This window comes from Thermochaetoides thermophila, assembly GCF_000221225.1.
Source record: "Thermochaetoides thermophila DSM 1495 unplaced genomic scaffold scf7180000011806, whole genome shotgun sequence".
NCBI lineage: Eukaryota > Fungi > Ascomycota > Sordariomycetes > Sordariales > Chaetomiaceae > Thermochaetoides > Thermochaetoides thermophila.
Genome location: NW_006383023.1, coordinates 2,208,136 through 2,230,288, shown reverse-complemented (window position 1 = coordinate 2,230,288; position 22,153 = coordinate 2,208,136). Strand labels below are relative to the sequence as shown.

At 54.4% G+C, this 22,153-nt stretch overlaps 7 protein-coding genes across 7 annotated transcripts; 3 read left to right on the top strand and 4 right to left on the bottom strand.

Annotated features, from left to right (window-relative positions):
- Positions 1–228: 228 nt before the first annotated feature.
- Positions 229–2,056, bottom strand: CTHT_0006280 (uncharacterized protein; the record flags this gene model as incomplete). Its single annotated transcript, XM_006691098.1, has 2 exons — positions 229–1,929; positions 1,982–2,056. 2 exons carry the CDS (start codon positions 2,054–2,056, stop codon positions 229–231), a joined length of 1,776 nt encoding a protein of 591 aa, XP_006691161.1.
- Positions 2,057–2,747: 691 nt separating this feature from the next.
- Positions 2,748–4,574, top strand: CTHT_0006270 (uncharacterized protein; the record flags this gene model as incomplete). The annotated part of the gene is made up of 1 exon (XM_006691097.1): positions 2,748–4,574. The coding sequence occupies one exon, from the start codon at positions 2,748–2,750 to the stop codon at positions 4,572–4,574; it is 1,827 nt and encodes a 608-aa protein (XP_006691160.1).
- Positions 4,575–5,451: 877 nt separating this feature from the next.
- CTHT_0006260 (uncharacterized protein) lies at positions 5,452–7,151 on the bottom strand (the record flags this gene model as incomplete). The annotated part of the gene is made up of 3 exons (XM_006691096.1): positions 5,452–6,534; positions 6,590–6,994; positions 7,050–7,151. The coding sequence occupies 3 exons, from the start codon at positions 7,149–7,151 to the stop codon at positions 5,452–5,454; spliced, it is 1,590 nt and encodes a 529-aa protein (XP_006691159.1).
- Positions 7,152–7,767: 616 nt separating this feature from the next.
- Positions 7,768–9,240, top strand: CTHT_0006250 (putative transcription factor; the record flags this gene model as incomplete). The annotated part of the gene is made up of 1 exon (XM_006691095.1): positions 7,768–9,240. The coding sequence occupies one exon, from the start codon at positions 7,768–7,770 to the stop codon at positions 9,238–9,240; it is 1,473 nt and encodes a 490-aa protein (XP_006691158.1).
- Positions 9,241–10,295: 1,055 nt separating this feature from the next.
- On the bottom strand, positions 10,296–12,443 carry CTHT_0006240 (uncharacterized protein; the record flags this gene model as incomplete). The annotated part of the gene is made up of 8 exons (XM_006691094.1): positions 10,296–10,993; positions 11,048–11,541; positions 11,600–11,621; positions 11,674–11,755; positions 11,818–11,903; positions 12,005–12,019; positions 12,152–12,318; positions 12,433–12,443. The coding sequence occupies 8 exons, from the start codon at positions 12,441–12,443 to the stop codon at positions 10,296–10,298; spliced, it is 1,575 nt and encodes a 524-aa protein (XP_006691157.1).
- A 698-nt stretch (positions 12,444–13,141) lies between these two features.
- CTHT_0006230 (1,4-alpha-glucan-branching enzyme-like protein) lies at positions 13,142–15,684 on the bottom strand (the record flags this gene model as incomplete). The annotated part of the gene is made up of 7 exons (XM_006691093.1): positions 13,142–13,183; positions 13,245–13,875; positions 13,923–14,258; positions 14,315–15,185; positions 15,300–15,399; positions 15,457–15,581; positions 15,639–15,684. 7 exons carry the CDS (start codon positions 15,682–15,684, stop codon positions 13,142–13,144), a joined length of 2,151 nt encoding a protein of 716 aa, XP_006691156.1.
- Positions 15,685–20,065: 4,381 nt separating this feature from the next.
- CTHT_0006220 (uncharacterized protein) lies at positions 20,066–21,944 on the top strand (the record flags this gene model as incomplete). The annotated part of the gene is made up of 2 exons (XM_006691092.1): positions 20,066–20,733; positions 20,789–21,944. The coding sequence occupies 2 exons, from the start codon at positions 20,066–20,068 to the stop codon at positions 21,942–21,944; spliced, it is 1,824 nt and encodes a 607-aa protein (XP_006691155.1).
- Between the last annotated feature and the right edge of the window lie 209 nt (positions 21,945–22,153).

The window sequence follows — 22,153 nt, the reverse complement described above, 5'->3', positions numbered from 1 at the left end:
ATCAAGGATTGTTTACTTTCTCTCTGCTTCCTCTTTCTTACATTGTACAACCAGTAAAAACATTCTAGAGATGCACTCAAGCCTAATACATCCATTCAACAGCCTATGTGACTACTATCATTACTACCAGTAACTCCATCCATGAAGAATAGTCAAACCTCAAAACCCATTATCTCCCCAACGCCAATTATTGAGAAGTTCCCATACAAGCTACTTAGTCCCATTAGTTCACCTCCTCCCCTTCCTCTCCTCCTCCCTCTTCAATCTCTTCCGGCTCTCCTGCGCAATCATTTCACTCAAGTCCTCCTCATACTCCCTACTCCTTGTCCATTGCGCCCCGATCCCCTCCTCCTTCCTGCCCGCCTCATACTTCTTCTTCAGCTCCTCCTTACTCAATCCTCCTCCCGCAGCCAACTGGTCCGGATCCAGCGCGACATCCACATCACCAGGCTTCTTCCTCTTCCTCGATGCATCATCCTCCCCTGACCCAAGCACAGGCACACCTGAGCGAGAAGCGGCAGATAAGTCGTACACCTTGTCCGACCCAAAGAAGCCTTCCACGCGGGCTTGGCGCTCGGGAATGACCGTGTACGCCTGCCGCGGCGCAGCCGATTCTTCGGTCTCGAACCCCCGACGGGCCTTGCGCAGGTCGAATTCGCCTGCCAGACTGGTCTCCAAGCCAGGCGCCTCGGCATGCGTGACGGCTGGCGTCTCGAACCCGCTGATGGAGGTTTCTGTGCCGCCGGGAGGAATCTCCCCGGCACCAACCTCCGATCCCTCCTCCTCTTCTTCTTCCTCTTCGGACTCTTCCTCGGACTCTTCCGCCGGCGGCTGCAGTTCGCCCCACAAGGAGCGGTCGATCGGTTCCGAGACGGGCCCCTGTGGTTGCGTGGCGTAGCCGGGCTGGTTCATGATGCCGAAGATATCGCCGCCATACAAAGGACGGTTGTACTCGTCCAGTGGCGGCTTGCCCCACTGGCCGGGCTGGAAGCCCCAGGATGCGCCGGGCGGGATGGGGGCGTTGAGGCCAGGGATTTTGAGCGTAGGGTAAGACGGCGGGGGGCCGATACGCTGCTGGGCAAGGAGCCACGGGGGCGGGTAGCCGGGTTGCATGCCGAGGGCTTCTTTGAGGGCGTCGCTCATCTCGCCGGGCTTGAAAATCTTGTAGTCGGCCTCCCATTCCTTGCCTTCGTAGTAGACGTCGCCGAAGCGCGTGAGGTTGGGCTTGGTCTGGTGGCGGAAGAAGGCGTCGTAGAGTTTTTGGTAGTCAATGTCGAGCTTGCCCATCTTCGGCTGCACGCGCTCGCGCTGTTTTTGTTTGAGGGTCTGTTGCTCTTGCTTCTCGAGGATCGCGTCGCGCATCTCGGTGATGCCCGTGTCGGCGATGAACTTGGGGAGCTTGAATGGGGGCTTCTCGATACCGCGCTTGCTGGAGAGATACTCGCGCTTGAGGGACCAGTGACCGGGAACGGGTACGACGTTGCGCTGTGCCTTGATCTGGACGAGCAGACGCGGGTCGGATGACGAGACGTCGTGCCATTCGACGACCTCTGGGTTCTTGACGAGAGCCTTCAGCTCAGCAATGGACAGCTTGTTGAGCTTCTTGCGCTTCTTCTTCGACAGTTTCGGCTGCTGCTCCTCGTCCTCGCTGGGGATCTCGTCGTCCTGGTCGAAGAAGACCTCGCCCTTGTTCGGGCCCTGGTTCTTGTTGTCCTCGTCGATGTGTACGACACCAAACTTCTCGAAGATGGCCTTGTACTCGGCGAAGGCCGGGTCCTCGGGTGGTTGGACGAAGTCGTCTATGACCGGGCCGTCTGCGTCGACATCGGGTGTCGCAGGGTCCTTCTTGACCTCAAGGTCGACCGGCTTCTTGTCCTCTGGCTCTGGCTCTTTCGACTCTTCCTTCTCATTCTCGCTGACCTCCTTGCTCTTGGCCTGCTCGGTGTTAGAGATGCCAATGAAAGCTGACGATGAGACTGACCTCGGCCTGGGCCTTCTTGAGCTCCTTCTTGCGCGCCCGGCGCAGCTGGTTCTTAGTCATCTTAGGGGCCGCCATCTTGATGGTTCCCGCTGGGTTATGTCATTAAATGGGAAAATATTAATGACAAAAAGGTTGAGCTGGTGGCCGATCCCGAGAAACTCGAGATGCACGCGATGCTCAATGCTGTAGATGATGATGCGCGCCGGCCAAAAGTTTGGGATTACTGTGGCTTGATAGCTTCCGCCCAGCCACAGTACGTACCTGAGGCTTTGCGCCAAGAGAGCTTAATGTACGGATCGCTCTGGGCCAATCAACATGGCACGCCCCTCCACGCCATGCAGATGAGGAAGCGGGTCCCTGCAATCGGCCAATGGCAGGGCGCAGCGCCAATCGCTGGCGTGGTCGCGACGTTCCACTTCCAGGTTTTGGATGTTAGACATCATTGTCGTCAGGAACTCAGGGGAGCAAGTCTGCGACTTTTCTCATTGTCCATGTCATCGGCTTCGTGTCTGTGTCCATGATACGTTGTTCTGACCGTCGCCCGGCGTGGTGATACAACGTGTTCTGTGCATCGTTGCGAGACCCTGAACCCTTCCGCTCGTTTGACTTTTCGTCTTTTTTTTTTCTTCTTATCGTCCCCTCGTTCGACGGATTACACGGATTACGCCGTCTCCCATCGTCATCGCCGTCGTTTGATCCGACAGAGAAAGCAGACAAACCGACAGACGGAAAATAAAATAGGGTAATAAGAGAAGAATACCGTGCCATGGCGCACTCACATCTCCGCGCCTCTTCGCAATCGCGCTCGCCCTCCCGCCCATCCTCTTCTGACTACGCCAAAGGCGAGACTGAGAAATTTCCTGACTTCGACTCGCAAGCCTTTCCCAGCCTAAACGGCCAAACACCGTCCGTCCCTCGCTGGCAACAAAACGGCTACCTCAATGGTAACGGCAGCATTCCCAACATATCGCAACCTCCTCCCGACCGCTGGCATGCCCGCCGCGATAGCCGCGTACGCTGGGCCCCAGGCTCCTCATCGTCTTTCGGCCACGGTCGCAAAAGCAGTATCAGCAATGCTCTGCACCGCCTGCGGTCGGGTAGCATGTCGCAAAACGCACACGACCTGGCCGACGCGCTACGCGCGCCCTTCTCCTGGAAGCTTATCGTACTGTGCCTCATGTGGTACTGGTCGTCCGCCCTGACCAACACCTCGTCCAAGGCGATCCTGACCGCCTTCGACAAGCCGGCGACGCTGACGCTCGTGCAGTTCGGCTTCGTATCGTCGTACTGCATCCTCTTCTCCTGGCTAGCGTCCGTCTTTCCTCGTCTGCGCACCGCGATCCCGGCTCTGAAATACCCCATTCGCCATCCCTCGAAGGATGTCATCCGTACGACGCTCCCGCTCGCTTTGTTCCAAATCGGAGGGCACCTTCTTTCCTCCAGCGCGACATCCAAGATCCCCGTGTCCCTAGTCCACACCATTAAGGGCCTCTCCCCGTTGTTCACGGTCCTAGCCTACCGCATCTTCTTCGACATCCGCTACCCAACCTCCACCTACCTCAGCCTAATCCCCCTCACTATAGGTGTCATGCTCGCCTGCAGCGGTAACCACCAATTCGGAGGCCAATTCCTCGGCATCATCTACGCCCTGTTGGCAGCCATAATTTTCGTCACCCAAAACATCTTCTCCAAGCGGCTCTTCAACGAAGCCGCACGCGCGGAAGCCGAATCCGGCCCGAACGGCCCCCTACCCCGCAAACTCGACAAGCTCAATCTCTTGTGCTACTCCTCCGGCCTCGCCTTTTTGTTAACTGGTCCTATCTGGTTCTGGACCGAAGGCCTCGATATCCTAGGCGACTTTCTCTGGGACGGCAGCGTCGATCTCAACCAGGCGCCCAATTCCTTGGACCACGGTCCTCTGGTGTTGGAGTATATCTTTAACGGGACGTTCCATTTCGGGCAGAACATCCTCGCGTTTATACTTCTGTCGATGGTCTCTCCCGTGACATACTCCGTCGCGTCCCTCATCAAGCGCGTTTTCGTAATCATCATCGCAATCCTCTGGTTCCGCTCGCCGACGACGAAGGTCCAAGCTTTAGGCATCGCCCTCACCTTTCTGGGGCTGTACCTCTACGATCGGAGTAGCGCTAAGAACAAGGCCGATCAGCGCGCCCGCGCGCTGTCTGCCTCCTCCAAAGCCGCCGCTGCCGCACCGATCCTCCCCCTTTCAACAAAGCACATCCCCGTGCCCTCCATCTCCTCCTCATCCGCTTTCGGTGTTGGTGCCTACGGACATGGAGGCCATCAGCGTCGCCCGTCGGCTCTGAATAACGTCAGCCATAATTCAGATGGGTCGGGCTCTGGATCGGGGTCGGGGTATTATTATACCACCCCCGGCAGCGCGGCAGCAGCCAAGTTTTCTTCGGGAGCGGGAGGTATTGTTGATACTAAAAAAAACGGACGATGTGACCAGGGCGGGGGGAGACAGAGGGGGATGAGTAATGCTCATGCCCCCCTGCCGCCGGTGGGGAGTAGGCAGGAGGAAAGTTGGAGGGTGGGGGATGGGAAGGAAATAAGGGAGAAGGGGGATTGAGAAGGATAATATATAGGTATTGTGAGATCAAAGGGGAAGTTTAGTTTTTGTTTGAGAGGGATAGAAATGACATGGTATGTTCTTAATGTTGGTGTTTCTTTCTTTCTTTCTTTTTTTTTTTTTTTTTGGACGGACTCCATGGAATGAGGGTCCTCATGATGCTAGACTTAATGAGGACTTTGCATACACGGATGGATGGTTAGGTTAGGCCAGGCTAGGCTATTATATAGGTAGAGGGCGTTTTTCTGTTTCTCGTATGATGTTATGTCGAATGTAGTGTAATGAGTTTATCCCACGTATATATTACGACTCTGTGTCGATCTGTATGAACTATCAAGGTATGATATTGGTCAAGGTCGGACCTGATGCTTAGCGATAGAATGCGTTGCTCTTATTTTGGGTCTAGATCCCATAGTTCGACATGGATGTACTTGGTTTTATTATGTATAATGAGTGTTCATTCTCCTTAACCTTCCAAGGGATTGTCTCCCAAGATTCTACGGGGACAACACGACAGTTAAGTCGAAGAAGACGGACTGGATATGATGACTTGAAAAGCTGACCGCCTTCTGATATCGAAGTATGGTATAGTATTTGCGGAGAGTTTTCTGCAGTCCTCTTAAGGGAAACGTTTGGTCTAGAGTCTGCTCCGGCTTCTTAGTCTTCTTTTGCTCCATCGTTTGAATGCTCACCCTCGAACCTGAAGATGAATCTGAACAGAAAACTGGCTTCCTCTCCAACCTGCCTGTGTCTCGATCTGGCGTCTGCCTGTATCCAGGCTCTCTAAGTCGGCCAAACGGCCCAACACCTCCTTCTTGTCACCATATCCTCTCTTCCTATCCCGCTCCCTTCACTCAAACCCATCCATTCCCCAAGCTCACTCAACCAACCACTCCTCTACCTCAACTCCAAGGCTTCTCCCCACCCGTCTTACAAACTCCCACCCTACATTCACCCTCCACTTGCCTCCCCGATCCATCACATCGGCCGGCACCAGTCCCCCTCCCCCACTCAGTCCAATCCCCCCCATCGCCGCCGACCCTCCCCCTCCAGCTCCTCCAACCTTGACGAGTAACCTCAGGCTAGCGAGGGTGGCAAGCGCCATCCCCACATCAACATCACCTGTCAATGCCACAACCTCATCCCCCTCGCGCAGGTTAAACTTCGGATCCCACTCCGATCGTACAGCAGCATATATAGCGAGCATCCTCTCTAGAACAAAGGCGTGCGCACCGAGCAGTTTGCGAGAGATCTTCCGGTGTTTGCTGCGCTGTCCGGGGGTCGAGGATTTTAACTTAGGGCCACCCAGACGGCGCTTCCGGCCGTGGTAGTGCGTCGAGAAGAGGGTTATGTCGTAGCGGGAGGGGTTGTGTGAGGCGAGGTAGGAGGCGAGAAGTAATAATCGGGCGGTTGGGGGGAGGAGAGTTGCTAGGTCTGCTGTTGTCGTTCCCTTCAAAGTAGCTGATGGTTGGGGAGGCTTCTTGACGGGAGATAACGGCCCGGCTGTGATGAAACTGGGGTTGGGATTGCTGGGAAGAGAGGGTTTGCTGCTACCGGCAGGAGGGAGAGAGACAACTCCCGGCTCGAGCACGTTCTCATCCTGGAACAGGACCCTCCCCGCGACAAGTAGCTTGCTAAATTCTCTTGCGCCATAAATTCCCTGCGCTATGGGAGCAGTAAACCTCGGCCAAAGAGTCTCACACGCATGCTTCAGAGCCGGTAACGTCCGACAGGCGGCTTTGGCTAGCGAATCATACACCGCCCCAATGAACCTCATCCAGAGGTCGGCTGTGTCGGAAGGCGAGGTTGTGGGAGACGGGGGAGGAGGTTTCGTGGCAGAGAGGATGGTGACATAGTCGGGTTTGGAATAAGGGGGGAAGTAGATGTGGGGGATGGGGGGGTGCAGGTGGAGGGATGGAGGGGGCGTGGTGACTATGAAGAGGGTGGTTAGACGGGGGATCTATACCAATATTAGTCCATCACCACAAACTAGAGAGGAGTGAAAGAAGGCTTACAATCTCAGACAACCGAGCCAACCCCGGTAGCAAAGTCCCCGGCGCCTCTCTCTGCCGATCAATCCCATCGAACACCAGCACAAACCTGAACCCGTCTGGCCGGGATGGGTACTTGAGCATCTTGCACAGCTCGACCGTCAGTTGCGAGACTGACTCGCATCGGCCTGATGAGCTCAAGTCCCATTCTAAGGCGGCAGCGACCTTCGCGACAGCAGTCTCGTAAAGATGGCGCGCGGTGATGCACTCAAGGGAGTTGATGATGGCGTAGCGGAGGGTAGGGCCTTCTTTTTCATCTTGGTTATCGAGGGATGAAGAGAGTTTGGAGAGGAGAGCGCTCGTAATGGCGGTTTTCCCTGTGGCCTCGGTGCCGTGAAGGACGAGGTTGGGACATGGGGCTGCTGAGGGCTAGGGGGATGATTAGTGACCTCTTGGTGAAAGGCTAAGTGAGAAAGCTTATTACATGAAGAAGAGTTGCCAGCGCGCGGATCTGAGGGTCGCGGCAGGGGAATTGTTGGCAGAGGGCTGAGAATATCAGCTCATCAGGGAGCCGGAAGAGGTTCATTTTGGATTTAAATTGCGGATATCCCAATTAGCGTTGTGAGGCTCAAGTGAAGATGAGATCCTAATGTAAATCATCAATCCTACGCGTACCGCGTCAACGGTAATACAGTGTTGGTACTACTGTGAACTGTCTTCTCACACGGTCCCCCGCTTGCTGCCACCCAGTGCCAGGGGCCCAACCCCCATTGGCCGGTGAACTCAGCTGCGTCGATGATTTGTCAAAAGACTCAACGCCGCCATCTTACGCGGCTGGTGATGTGTGCAGCGCTGGATAATGGTCGCGGTACTTCTAAACAAGCCTAGTTCTAAATTGGTGTTGAGACGATAAATAAAATATAATTGAGGCTCTTGGGTGCATTAATTCGGCTTCAACTTGAAACCTCACCGCCAGTTGCTTTAACAGGTCCACGACTTTACGAATAGCTTCACTTCTTCCCCAAGACGATTTTACGATTTCTCCCGATACGGCCACTTACACTATAAAATTCTGCGTCTCCGTGTCTCGGTGTCCTTAGGTGTCAAGTCAATTTGACCTCCACACCAGCCTTGTCATCACCACTATCATCGAGATCATCAACGTCACTATCAGATAAACATCACATCAACGCCCGTCAAAGATGCCAGACGAAAGCGACGCCACTCCTCCCCCCAAACCCTACCACCCCAAACGCCCGCACCGCAAGTCTCGCACCGGCTGCCGCAACTGCAAAGCCCGCAAAGTCAAGTGCGACGAGTCCCGACCAGCCTGTCGCACCTGCGTTGCCCGCAACGAGCAATGTGTCTATTTGCCCGTCCCTCCTAAACGCACTCACCACACGCCACCATCCTCATCTCCCTCCTCGACCTGCTCAACCCTCTCCCTCTCCCCCCAAAGCCCTATCCCCCACACCAACCATCCCTTCGGCTATCCTCTCTACCATTCCCCCTTCCCCTTACCTCCATCGAGGGATGAGACAGATATGAGGTTACTCTGGTTCTACACCGCACACACCTACACGTCCTTCAGCACAGGCCGCATGCCCAACCGCGACGTCGATCTTGTCCTGCAAATCTCGGTCCCCCAATACGCCTTCGCGAACTCCTTCCTCATGGACTGCTTACTCGCTCTCTCAGCAATGCACATTCGCCATCTGCAGCTCACACACCTCGCCGTGCCGCCCCGCAAGGAACTCCTCTACCGCGTACGGGCATTCGAGTCCTATCGCAAGGCAGTCCAGGCAGCTGAGCCGAAGACATACCCCGCCCTACTGGCCTGTTCATTATTTTTGTGCGGACTAGGGACACACGTCTTCCGCCCTGATATTGAGCCCGCTCCCGTCGAGGGGTCCGGGCCCAGCCCCGATCCTAAACCATTAGCAGTCCTCGACTGGATGGTCCTCTGGCGGGGGATCAACTCCATCATCGAAGTGACGAAATCTCCGCCCTGCCGGTCCTCCCCGTCTCCGGCGCCCTCTCCTCAGCCAGAAGACCTCCCCCACCTGGAAGGACTGCGCGCGCTTTCAGCGCTCGTCTTCCGCCCCTCCGTCAACCTGCCTGCCTCCGCAACTGCCATACCGTCTCATTTGCTGGTAATGCTCACGTCCATCCCTCCCACCGACCCCGACCACGGGCTGATACCCGCCTATCATACCACCCTGACGTATTTGGGTTCCTTGTACTTGGAATTGTCCTCCTCAGGCTTCAGCATCATGCTCCTCCTCCGCATCGTCACCTTCTTCACCTATCTTCCTGCAGAATTCGTCCATGCCGCGCGCCAGTTACGCCGTCCCCCCGCCCTCATAATCATCGCCCACTATTTGATCTTCCTCCGTCTTCGCAAACGCCGATGCTGGTGGATGGAGGGCATCGCAGAGAAGGAAATACCCGCGATATGCAATCTACTGGGGCAAGAGTGGCAGGAGCTGTTGAAACTGCCCAAAAAGGTGCTGGAGTTGGAGGACGATCTGGAAATTGCGAGGTTGTTGTTGGGAGATGATAAATGGGTGCCGCCGAGGGAGGGGGAGAAAGTTTTGGGGGATTGGTTAACGAGAAGGGAGTTGGTGGTCAGGATAGCTAGGGAAGGGGGGCCTAGGAGGATTGAGGAGAACTGAAAAGTCGAAAGAGGGGGGGGGGGGGAGGGGTTGGCTAGCAACGGAGAAAGAAAAGATTGAGTTTGGATTGGGTTTGGTTGGGGACTTCGGGAGGGCTTTGTCTTTGTTGGGAGGTTGGGATAGAGGACTGTGATACCCTTGATCTTGGTTGGATAATTGGACTCGGCTCAGATATATTTCTTCAAACGTCTAATCTATGCTGATCTCACAGAAAAGATTATCTAATGACACTTATTCTTTCATAAACTAGGTAATTGCTAGAACTTGTACGGCCTCTTATATAAGATACTCCAAACAATGGCCGATTATAGCATTTTGACTAGTTAACTAAGTTGTAGTAGTAACTGTCCAACCCGATCACTCGGATTTGAAGTGCCTAGCATATTAAACTCTCTCTCGATGGCCCAGTAAGTTGTTTTCACAAATGATTTGAATGAACTCTCGCGAATTTAGCTAGGGATTGTTTCACTTCCTATGACACTTGTGGTTTATAGCTTACCTGGGCCACCTAGGTGAAGTCTAAAGTACGAGTCGCCTTTGTCAGCAAAAAGCCTTTCTAGCTTAATCCTGTATTATATGTGGGCCCCTCACTTAATAACAACAGACAGAGCTACAAGTTGTCTGGTAGGTTGACAAAATGTGGAAATAGTCTTAAGGCAAAATCAAACACTGGAGGCTTGCAGGCAGTGAATTTCAAGTTCTAAGAATCTCAAATCAGGTGGATTTTCAAGCGTGATGGCTAGAAGGCAAGACGTAAAAGCACCTCAGAACATCACGTATCACAACAAGCAATATCATGGTAGCCCATAGATTTCTACTCACCTTCACATGCAAACGCACACACATACACACACACACACGCACACATGGGTAAACTCATAGATTGGTACACAGCTCACAAAAGAAACTGGGCTGAGCTAGAAGACAGATAGGATAGTGTGTCAGAGGGAAACTCCCCGGAAACCAGTTTCTCTTTCGCTTCTATACACAGGTCGCCGAGCCGATTCCTTCCTTCCCATTTTACACGTGCATATCACCGCTCACATACCCCCCAATTAAGCCTGGCTCTTCTCGAGCTCAGCCAGGATCTTAGCACCCTTCTCCTTCGCCGACTGGAAGTCGCCAACCATGTAGAAGGCGGCCTCGGGGAGGTCGTCACCCTCGCCGTTGAGGATGGCCTTGAACGAGGCGATGGTGTCCTTGAGGTCGACGAGCTTGCCCTCGATACCAGTGAAGACCTGAGCAACAGTGAAGGGCTGGCTCAGGAAACGCTGGATCTTACGGGCACGCTCGACGGTGAGCTTGTCGGCCTCCGACAGCTCGTCCATACCCAGAATGGCAATGATATCCTGCAGCGACTTGTACTCCTGGAGGATCTGCTGGACGCGGGTGGCAACCTCGTAGTGCTCCTGGCCGACGATACGGGGGTCGAGCATACGGGACTTGGAGTCAAGAGGGTCGACGGCGGGGTAGATACCCAGCTCAGAGATACCACGAGACAAGACAGTGGTGGCATCCAAGTGGGCGAAGGTGGTGGCAGGGGCAGGATCCGTCAGATCGTCAGCGGGCACGTAGACGGCCTGGACGGAGGTAATAGAGCCCTTCTTGGTGGTGGTGATACGCTCCTGCATGGCACCCATGTCGACGGCGAGAGTGGGTTGGTAACCGACGGCAGAGGGGATACGACCCAGCAGGGCAGACACCTCAGAACCGGCCTGAGTGAAGCGGAAGATGTTGTCGATGAAGAGCAGCACTAGAGACGCTGTTAGCAATAATTCGCGCATTTTTTAAATACTGGAAAACTTACCATCCTGGCCCTCGTGGTCACGGAAGTACTCAGCAATGGTCAGACCGGTAAGGGCGACACGGGCACGGGCACCCGGGGGCTCGTTCATCTGGCCGAAGACCAGCGCGACCTTGGACTCGCCATCCAGCTGAATGACGGAGGTCTGCTGCATTTCGTGGTACAGATCGTTACCCTCACGGGTGCGCTCGCCGACACCAGTGAAGACGGAGTAACCACCGTGGGCCTTGGCGATGTTGTTGATGAGCTCCTGGATGAAGACAGTCTTGCCGACACCGGCACCACCGAAAAGACCAATCTTGCCACCACGAGCATAGGGAGCCAGCAGGTCGACGACCTTGATACCAGTGACCAGAATCTCGGCCTCGGTCGACTGCTCAACGAACTCCGGAGGATCGGCGTGAATAGGAGCGTACTTGTCAGTGACGATGGGGCCACGCTCGTCAATCGGGTCACCGGTGACGTTCATGATACGGCCAAGGGTGGCAGGGCCGACGCTGCAGGAATTAGTTGGGGGGGTCCAAAAACAGATCATGAGAGGAAGTCAAAACTCACGGGATGGTAATGGGAGCACCAGCTGTTAACTGTTAGCCTCTGCATTTTGAAAGAGAATAGGCTGTGAAACATACTGTCGACGGCCTTGGCACCACGAACCAGACCCTCAGTACCGTCCATGGCAATGCACCTCACGACGTTCTCGCCGAGATGTTGCTGCGGCCAATTAGCATCTGCGGGGCTGCGAGCCTAAACCTCGGAGACTGAAAGGCACATACGGCGACCTCGAGCACGAGCTTCTGGCCATTGTTGGTGGTCTCAAGGGCATTGAGAATGGGGGGGAGCTTGTCGGTGTCGAACTTGACTGTTGCACGGAATCAGTTCTGGATGCCCCGCTGATAATAATTTCTCCTCTTTTGGCCTCGCGGGCGACAGAGAGCGAAAGAATGTGTAGCTATCACTAACCATCGACGACGGCACCTGTGATGAGACATAAAGGTCAGCCAAGGCCCCCGAGAAAAGTTTTGCCGACAGGCCGACGGCAATGCCCAACTTCAACAAAGTGAGGGGCATCGCCGTCAATCCCACGAAACACAGCAAAAAAAAACTTACCAATGACCTGGTGAATCTTGCCCTCGCCCACGCCCTTGTTCTGCTGGGTGCTGGCGAACCTGCTGAGCAAAGGCGCCCTGAGGTTCAGAAGGGGAGCCGGGCGAACGGCGCGACGGGTGGCCGCCGCGAACGAGGGACGGGCTGTCCGGGCGAAGGCGGAAATGCCGCTGTCGACATTTGAAAAAAAGCTTTCGTCAGCCTCAATTGAATCCAATTGACCTCATCGAAAATATCATCAGGTCCTGCGAAAAGTTCCTGGACATGTAAAGCGGTGCACTCACCTCTTGAACATCGTGACGATGATTAAGGGCGGACTTTGAGGGACGGTGGATGTGCAGTGAGGGAAAGATGGGCTTCGGGGGGGAGGGAAGAAAACGGGTTCGAAAATCTCTCGACGAGCTTTCGGCTAGAAGCTGCGCAGCTCCACTCCTCTAAGTCACGTGAGACTGCCCGTTTCCAGCAAAAGGTGGGGCTGCTTGTGCCAGCCTTTCCGTGCGGGACTGGATACAGAGCAGGAGCTGGGCTGGTCTGCGGCTTCCGTTTTTCCTGTGCCTGCCCAGCGTTTGCCCAATTGCTGCACGGGGAGCCTCGGTATTACAATGGAATTCTGGAAACATGATTGTTAATGTGCGATATCGCGTATTTCACACTTTTTAGCTGCAATTAGCCCCAGGCTGCGAGGCAATTGATTTTTGCACAGCTGGACTCCAGTTACTTCGCGACGGCCCACCGGAAGGTCCCGGGACGAAGCTGCCAGGGTGAGCTTGGCGTTTTTTTTTTCACTCTCAAATCTCAACACTCTGAACGCATTTGCATTGTTGTCTTGTTGAAATGACTCTAGCCTACCCAAAACAAAAAGAAACCCGATTTTTTGGGGCCAAAAAAAGGCTCTATGATACCGCCTATTACGTCCGTCTGTATTTTACCCACGTCGATGGTGATACAGTCCACCTGTCCTTACAATTCCGAGCCCCGCATTACCCCGCGATATCACTTCTGGCTCTCGTCCAGTGTCTCCTCGAGCGCCAGTACCTGGGATAGTCAGCATACAGACTCGAATCAAATCTCCCAAGGGAATGCTTAGGAAACTCACAAATGCCGTCCTGCACGGAATGTACACATGCGTGCAGTTCTTGCGCCCATTCCACTCGATGGGCTCCGTAAAGAAGCGAGTGCCGTGGTCCAGCCGGGCGTGGCCGCCATGCTCCTTGGTGTCCGTGTCCAGCACAATGCGATAGGTGCCAGCGACGTCAATGCCAATTCTATAATCAGTAAAGCTCTTGGTCGGGTGGAAGTTGAACACGAACACCAGGCCAGCCCTCTCGAACACGATCACCTTGTCACCCTCGTGCTTGAGCGAGATGTACGCTTGCGGCGCCTGCAGCCAGCGGTACTTCTCCTCGCATAGATTGAGCGAGCGATCGAAGTTGTTGAGGAACTGGTAGCGCAACAGCGGGTCCTCGGTCAGGTTAAGCTGGCGCCGGGCGTACCAAAATGAATTCTGGTTGCCCTCGCGCGGGAAGTCGAGCCACTCCGGGTGGCCGAACTCGTTGCCCTCGAAGTTGAGCCAGCCCTCGCCGCCGAGCGCGTGCGTGATCAACCGGATCATCTTGTGCAAGGCCATGCCGCGGTCGATGACGGGCGTCAGTGGCATGAGCACCGACATGTTGGCGTAGAGCTCCGCGTCGCAGAGGTGCATCATGAGCGTCTTGTCGCCGACAAGCCTGCGAAGGTTAGCTTTGGTCATCGTCTAGGGATTCATGAAACTTACGCTTGATCGTGGCTCTCGGCATAGGCAATGGTCTTCTCTCCCCAGCGACGGTTCGTCAGGGTCCAGCAAATGTTACCCATGTCCCAGTCCTCGTCCTTCTTCTCCTTGAGGATCTTGATCCACATGTCCGGAATGGCCATGCCGAGGCGGTAGTCGAAGCCAACGCCGCCCAGGGCGAAGGGCACGCACAGCGTTGGCATGCCCGAGACGTCTTCGGCGATGGTGATGACCTCGGGGTACAGCTTGTGCAGCATCTCGTTGGCCAGCATCAGGTAGACGACCGCCTCCTCGTCTACCTCGGCACCAAAGTACTCGTGGTAGCCTCCCGAGAAGCCCCTGAGCTCAGTTGTCAGTAAAAGAGTCTTATGAATAAAGAAAAAGAGAGCACTTACGTCCCAATGCCATGATGGTGATAAAGCATGCTCGTGACACCATCAAACCTAAATCCGTCAAACCCATACTCATCCATCCAAAACCGCAGGTTGCTCAACAAGAACCGGAGCACCTCATGGTGCCCATAGTTAAACAACCTACTATCCCATAAATCATGCCTGCCCCTGCCACCCTCGTGGAAGTACTGATGATCCGTCCCATCAAACATATTTAACCCATCCAGCACGTTCTTGCTGGCATGGCTATGCACCACATCCAACAGCACTTGCAACCCCATCCCATGCGCGGTATCAATCAGCTCCTTCAGATCCTCCGGCGTACCATACCTGCTGCTCGCCGCAAAGAAACTGTTGACCTGATACCCAAAACTAGCATAGTAAGCATGCTCCATGATCGCCATCAACTGGATCGCATTGTACCCGAGCCCCTTAATCCGCGGCAGCATGTTCTTCGTAAACTCCTTGTATGTGGTGACCCTCAGTTCGGGCGAGGAAATGCCCACGTGCGCCTCGTAGATACGTAGGCTCTGCGGGCGCTTGGGGCGCGGATGGCGGGGGACATAGCGCTCGCTGGGTGGCGGGTTCCAGAAACGGGACTCGTAGGCGGGCGAAACGGATAGATCTTGCGTCGTGTACTTGATCCAGGCTGGCAGGCGGTCGACCCACTCGGCGGTGGGCAGCTCAAGGGTGATCTGGCCGGTTAGCTCGGAGGAGGTTGCGCTGGATTGCGGAAGTTCCGAGCCGAAGAAGCTTACCTTGACTTTGGAGTTGTGCGGGATGGCGGGCTGGCCGTCGGCGGTGGGCGGGATGGTGATTTCGAAGACGCCGAACTCGTTTTTCTTCATGGGGTGCGCTTTGCGGTCCCAGTGGTCTGGAGGGAAAGGGGTTAGCTTGCCTTGGCTTGGTTGGGGGAGAGAGGAGGGGGGAGGGGGGGGGGGAGTGAGGGGAGGTGTTTCTCAAGCTTTGAGTATGACCAGAGACGTACTGAAATCACCGATGAGCGCCGCCTGGACGGCGTTAGGTGCCCATTCTCGGTAAATGATGCTATTGTCTGGCTGAACGACCAGACCGAAGCGTTCGGTGCCCTGGAGCAGCATGTTAGCATGTTTCCTTCACACTGGAGCATCGAGGCATCAGCATACCTTGCTGAACTTGTCCAAACCACCCTCCGTCTCATCTAGCTTCTTGATCCATTCCTGGGCTTTGGCATAGCGCCGCTTGATGGCCTCCTTGAAGGGTGTCAGGTATGGGTCGAGCTTCAGCACGCCTGGGGTATGTCAGTATCTGCACATATCAATTAATTGTCCTGTCCTATGCAACTTACCAGTCCCGTCATTGGGGGCGTCCTTGATGAGCTGACTGTAGTCCATGGCTCCGGTCTAGTGTTCTTCAACGAAAGACGCACTATCCAAGCTGGTGTCTCGGCTGCGATGAGCCGTCGCTTAAAGGAGGAAGTGGAAGGACCGCCCTGAAAATGAAGAGCACAAGAAACCACCCAGCTCAAAATCAACAGCTGAGCAGGAATGTGATTAACGGCCGGACAAGAAGCGGGGCACCTGCTTAACCAAGCACCAAACTTCGCTGTGTCACTGGTGGGAAGAGAGCAGAGCAGAGCTTTGCCTCTAGAGTAGGAAAAGCAGAGCTGGGGTTCCAACGAGCAGAGCTGACCAGGTTCACTAACAGGACAGAAGGATAGGAGGAGCTCTGGGGTCTAGACGTCTGGAATCGTGGACAGGCGTGGTTATCACAATATGTAAATGGATGGAATCTAGATAGATTACATCATCATGGGCCCAGCTCCAACCAAGAAGATGGAGAACTCCGTGCATGGATGGTAGATCGATCGGGCATCAATCGCCGCCGTGAAAGCAAGCAGCTCGTATCATTCCATCGCATTGCGTCGCAGAATCCCCTCTCATTCCATTTCATTCGGGCTGCCCTGCCGTCTGTTGTGCATGTCTGCCAGGATGGATGCGACATGCGACAAATTTGCCTCCTGTGCCGCATGGAGCGCCCGACGGTCCTGCTATTGGGTTGGGCGCGCGTGCGTTTGGCTTTCTTTTCCTCAATTCTTAGACATTTGCCCCAACATGCTTATCACGGCCCAGGAACGAGGGGATATGACTGGACTAGACAGGCATCGGACACACTTCGGGGACATCAACAGACCTTCGACTCACTTTGAGCGGCCCGGAGTGGCGATGGTGGGGCAGCAATCTCAGGTTCGCGAGGGGCTGGAGGGGGCGTTCGCCTGTGCTGGGCGGGGCTGCATGGGTCCTGAGTGGCCCCACTGCTCCGCTGCGCCAGCTGCGGCCCTGCTCCCGCAACGGGTTGACAGGAGTGGTCCACGGCGGCTGCCAGAACTTGGGTTGAGCTCAACCAAAAGTGCCTGGCGCATGTCTCAGCTTTGGGAACCTTGATGAGGTACGTTGAACATTCGAGAGGTGGGTTTGTTTTGTTGGACCCAAACATCAACAGCGCCCCCAGATCGTCGCGGTTTAACTCAATTGCAAGCTTTAGCGGTCAAGTCTAAGACCCCTGACTCTAAGATAAGGTGTTGTTGCACTGATTTAACCCAAGGGGGACTGAGCAAAAGCCAGTCCAGAAGCTTTGCTGTATATAAGCCATCAAAGTTTACCGCATTGGTTGATAACCAAGTTCTGCAGTATCTCGAAGAAAGCATAGTAACCGCCAATTTATGTGTTATTGACCTTACATTTTGTGGGCATACACGATACAAGATGCAGTCAAACTATTGCGCTGATTTGTTGAAAGGAGAACATCCGGGTTGTCCTGGAGATACGGATTGCCTATCGCCAAAATTGGTACACGAATGATAGGCCATCGCAAAAAAGAAAAAAGAAGACAAAAAAGAAAAGGCTTGATATTTGTCAATATAAGAGCGCTCCCAGAGTTCTTTCAAGCCTAATAGCACAGGGATCACGTCGATATCCCATAGGTCAATAAGCTCAACCATTTCTTAATTACATATTCATTTTCCAGTTAGCAGATACCGATGCCTCCAAGGATCCCTACAGACTAAATTAACTACCTGTGAACATATAACTATCACAAAGTTACTGAACATGCGTACCTAACAGAGGAAAGATGATCCAGACAGCAAATTAGGCCCCAAGTTTCGGGGAACACCTGCCAGAAGGGCCATAAACAAATAAGCATATATCAGCAACCTTCAAACACCAGATCGCCATCGTAGATAGGAGCAACTCACTTATCCAGCCTCTTAAGCAACACCCCTCAAGCCAACCGACTGACGATATAAGCCGGCGCGGCCCTTGAAACATCCTCGCCCAATTCTCCCCCCGACTTTTGAACGCGTGATCTACTTCTAAGCCCCTCCACTGCGTCATATGCATCAGCTCGCCCCCATCGAATCATCATGGCGTGTATCCACGGATATTCATTCTTGAATACCACAAAGCACGCTACAGTGATGGTTTCGATCAGCGCAAACCTCGGACGAACGAATACAGCATCATCGCATCGTGGATCTGTATATGCTCTTACCCTTCCGTGGACCAGATAATCGCGCCGTATACCACGTTTGCCAGGATCTGCATGGACAGCAGGCAATTCCCGTTGCAGCGGACAGCGTTTTGCCGAGCTTGGCGAAGCGGCCGCAGGTGAGCTTGTGGGTTATGGGGCAGCAAAGCGAGGAAGAGGCCCACGGAGGTCACAACGAGGTTGGTGATGAGGAAGGAGAACAAGATGGCGCCGGGGCTGGGGCAGTAATTGGAACGGGGAGAGATTTGCCAGTTGCCAGGGAAGACCATGTCTTTCGCTAGGCCGTCCCAGGGGCTGCCCATCTTGCCTTCAATGTGGGCTGGATTAACCGCAAGTTGAAGCTGTAAAGAAGGAAGTTGTTGTTATAAATGATGAATGACTCTGAGAATCCTGTTCTCGCCGATTGGGAGAACAGGTCAGGGATAACAAGGACAAACACAATCTGGATCAAGGGTGAAAAGCCTGGACAGCGTCAGCGGCGAGTTCTGTCTTCTGTGTTGCCTTCCATGGTATTTTGGCTACCTCTTCGTCAACACTCGAGTGTGTTGGCTTTTCCAGGTATCGCGTTGTCGAAGCAGCAAGCTGTAGCACCAATCAAAGAATAATCTCCAGGATGAGGTGATGCTACTTCTTCTCTTATTAACGAAAGCTCAGCCTTATAACCCACTGTGAGAAAGTTCAGTTGAATCGGCCGTTTCAGGGTAGAGGATTTGCATATTTCGGTTCAACCTGGGGTATGATGGATATCGAAGATTTTTCTCGCAAAGCCTATTGGAAGTCAAACTGGACTAGTTGGCTCAGGTTGGCAGAAGTCAACACCTCAAAGTCTCAAACAATAAATAATAAAAACGGCGCAGGCTGCGCAACATAGCCTTTGCCATTTCTGGGTTTGAGCTCTGATCAGCTATCTTCTCTTATGCGAGAGAGGAAACCAAGAGACACACATGATGACGAGAAGGACACCTAGGTAACCAGAGAGGGCAAAAATTGGATCTATCGAGCCACCTGACAAAAAGTTCACCTCCTCCCTTCGTCGGTGAGAGGAGATTCATCGGCTATGAAAACTCTGGTTCTTCAGGAGCGCTTACTTGGGCCAACGGACTGACTCAGTAGTGATCTATCAGTGCATCGGCGGTCCAGCTTCTGACATAGCCCTAGAACCTTGACCGAGGTTTTGCTGCTCCTGGACCGAATCGAACCAGGACGTCTTCCTCAAACATGCATGGCCAGCGCATGAGGACTGGTTCGATTGTGTCAGGGACCAAATGGTATTAATCGGCTTTACCACTTGGCCACAGCCTGTTTTTGCAGGCTGTGGCGGGCATTTAGTGAAAGCTGGGACAGAAAGAGCACATTGTAAACTACGGTTCTGGGGGCATATGCCAATGGCGGTGGGTCTGGCATCTGAAGAGGGCCCGAATTTAAGAGCTGCGACTGCCTGGTAACATCATTTCACGCTGGGAAGAAATTGTTCAACTCCTCCAGACCGGAAGTGTCAATGGCTCGCTGAGATAGGATGGTAGTGTTAGTATAGGAATAGGTTACGGTGAAGTTTTAATCTGGTACGACGGCTCTTCAAACTAGGTGACAAGATAGAGGTTTATCTCAATAGCTAGGTGAGTATCAGGATGTAGCTCAGGCTCCACTTGTAGCTTGCAGCGGGGCTTTCCAAACGCCAGAAATTGCCCAATCTCAGCCCCAGCAGCCGAGTAGGCTGCCACTGAGCCCAACCGCAACAGCAGATGTCAAAAGCAAGTGCGGCACCGGAGCCCGGTGCATCGGGAAGGCTCGCAGGGCAGCGTTGCAGCTGCAGTTGCGGTGGATCCTCCGCTGCCCTTGGCGAGACCTCCGGCCGGGGTCTAGATCTGGGGGTTCGGGTTGGCAGTGTGGCATCCCCACATTGGCGCTGGAGCTCCCCCTGCGATAACGCCACCGCATCGAGGGCGCTGCCGTCATCTCTGCTATCTCACACTTCATTCCATCGTTGCCGCGTCCCGACACATGTGCTCGTGACGGGCTATCGGAAGTTTCCCCGGACCTGAGCGATCACGGCTTGCAACGAGAGGAGTTTGCTTATCTTTAGATAGTAGAGCACTCATCTGGGAATATTTCGAGTCTCTTTTTGATTGTTTACTTTTCTTTCATCTTTTCACCGACACACCGATAAGAGCTTCCAGCCGACGCAGCCGACCGCTGCCCGCCCATGATCATATCTCTGTCGCCAACATGTCGGTCCTAGTTCGGCCGCGCTCCGTCCTGCGGTACGCCGCGACGTTGCGGCTCACTCGCCTCCCCCAAATTGGTCAACAGCGCTCCTCTTTCGCGACGACGCGTGCCCTGCTCTCAGCTCCACGACGCTCGCAGTACTTCAGCTCGGGCTACACAACCAGCTACGACCCGAGCCAGGAAACGGGCCGCGGCCCCATCTTTTCGAAGAATCAGTTCGGCGTCCCGCAATTCTACCCGCGCGACCTAAAGAGACGAGTGGATGACTATGTCGTTGGGCAAGAGAGGGCTAAGAAGACGATATGCTCGGTGATTTTTAATCATTACCAGAACTTGCGGCGAAGGCAGACATTGGAGATGCAGGAGCAAAGATTGAGAGAGAAGGCGGCTAGGCAGAAGTATGCAGAGGATAGGGAGGCGTTTGAGAGGGCTAATTTTGCGATGGCCGCGGATGAGGAGTTTATTGGGATGCATGAGACGTCATCATCGGCTTCTTTGAGGGGGTCTTCATCTGCCCATTCGGCTATGGGAGAGGGTCTCTTCGAGCCCCTGGCGAATGATTACTATGCTGCGCCGGAGGACTTCTCCCCTACAGAACACGTCAAGATTGACAAGAGCAATCTACTTTTGATTGGTCCGACTGGCGTGGGGAAGACTTACATCCTTGAGTGAGTGTCACACCCTCCAAATTAGAGGTCGCAGCGCTAACCTATGATTCCCCAGGACCCTCAGCAAGAAGCTCAACGTACCCTTCACCATCAGCGACTGCAACTCCTTCACGCAAGCCGGCTACATCGGCCAGGACGTCGAGTCCTGCATCGAGCGCCTACTGATCGAAGCCAACTATGATGTCAAGGCCGCCGAGCACGGCATCGTCGTCCTCGACGAGTTCGACAAGATCGCGAAGAAAGAAACCGTCAACGGCCGCGATGTCGGCGGCGAGGGCGTCCAACAAGCCCTCCTCAAGCTAGTCGAAGGCACAAAAGTCACCATCAACGTCAAAGACCACCGATCTTCACGCAACGCCCCCCCCACCCAACCCTCCGGCGGCTCTGGCGGCTCCGGCCCGGGCTATACCTCCCACTCGTCAACCCCCCAGTCTTCCCCCCCTCCCACAGGCAAAGTCGAACAATATATCGTCGATACAACCAACATCCTCTTCGTCTTCTGCGGGGCCTTCGTCGGCCTCGACAAATGCGTCCTGCGCCGTGTCGCGAAACCTTCCATCGGCTTCACCTCCGACATACGCCCCTCCTACGCCAACAACATGTCCCTCTCCGGCACACAATCCCTCTTACCTCCTGAACTCTACGCCCACCTCCCCTTCCAGCCCTCGTCCCCACAATCTGCCAACTTCACGCCTCTTGACCTGACCACCCCGCAAGACCTCCAAGCCTACGGTTTCATTCCTGAACTCATCGGCCGCTTGCACAACATATGTGCCTTGTCCCCTTTGACCCTCCATGAACTCTACCGCATCCTCACCGAACCGCGTAATTCTTTGGTAGCCCAGTACACCGCGCTTTTCGAAACGTACCCCTCCCGGCTGTACTTCACGCGCCGCGCACTGTGGGCAATCGCGGAGAATGCGATGAAGAATGAGACAGGAGCCAGGGGACTCAAGATGGAGATGGAAAGGGTGTTGGCCGAGCCCATGTTTGATGCGCCGATGCCGTATGTGTTGATTACCGAGGGATGTGTGAAGGGAAAAGAGAAGGCGGGGTATTGGGGGCGGGAGGGGAGGGCGGAGTGTGAGAGGCGGTTGAGGGAGGAGGATGAGGGGTTTGGGGAGATGCCTGAAGGGTCGGGGAGCGGTGGGGGACATTTGGGCCAGGAGAGTTTCGAGGGGTGGAGGGAGGCTGGGTTGAGTGGTGCGTGAAATGGTATTGGTGTTCGTATGGTTTTTTTTTTTTTTTTTTTTTTTAGGGATTAAGCTGGGCTGGATGAGGCGTTTGGGTAGGTATGTCATGTCATGGATTTGGGCTGGGTTGGGCATGGGGATCATTTATTGAGCTAGGGCAGGGTTCATGGTAGTTTGCTTCCTTGCTGCGAGTTACACTGCGACCATCACCAGACTGGGCTTTATAA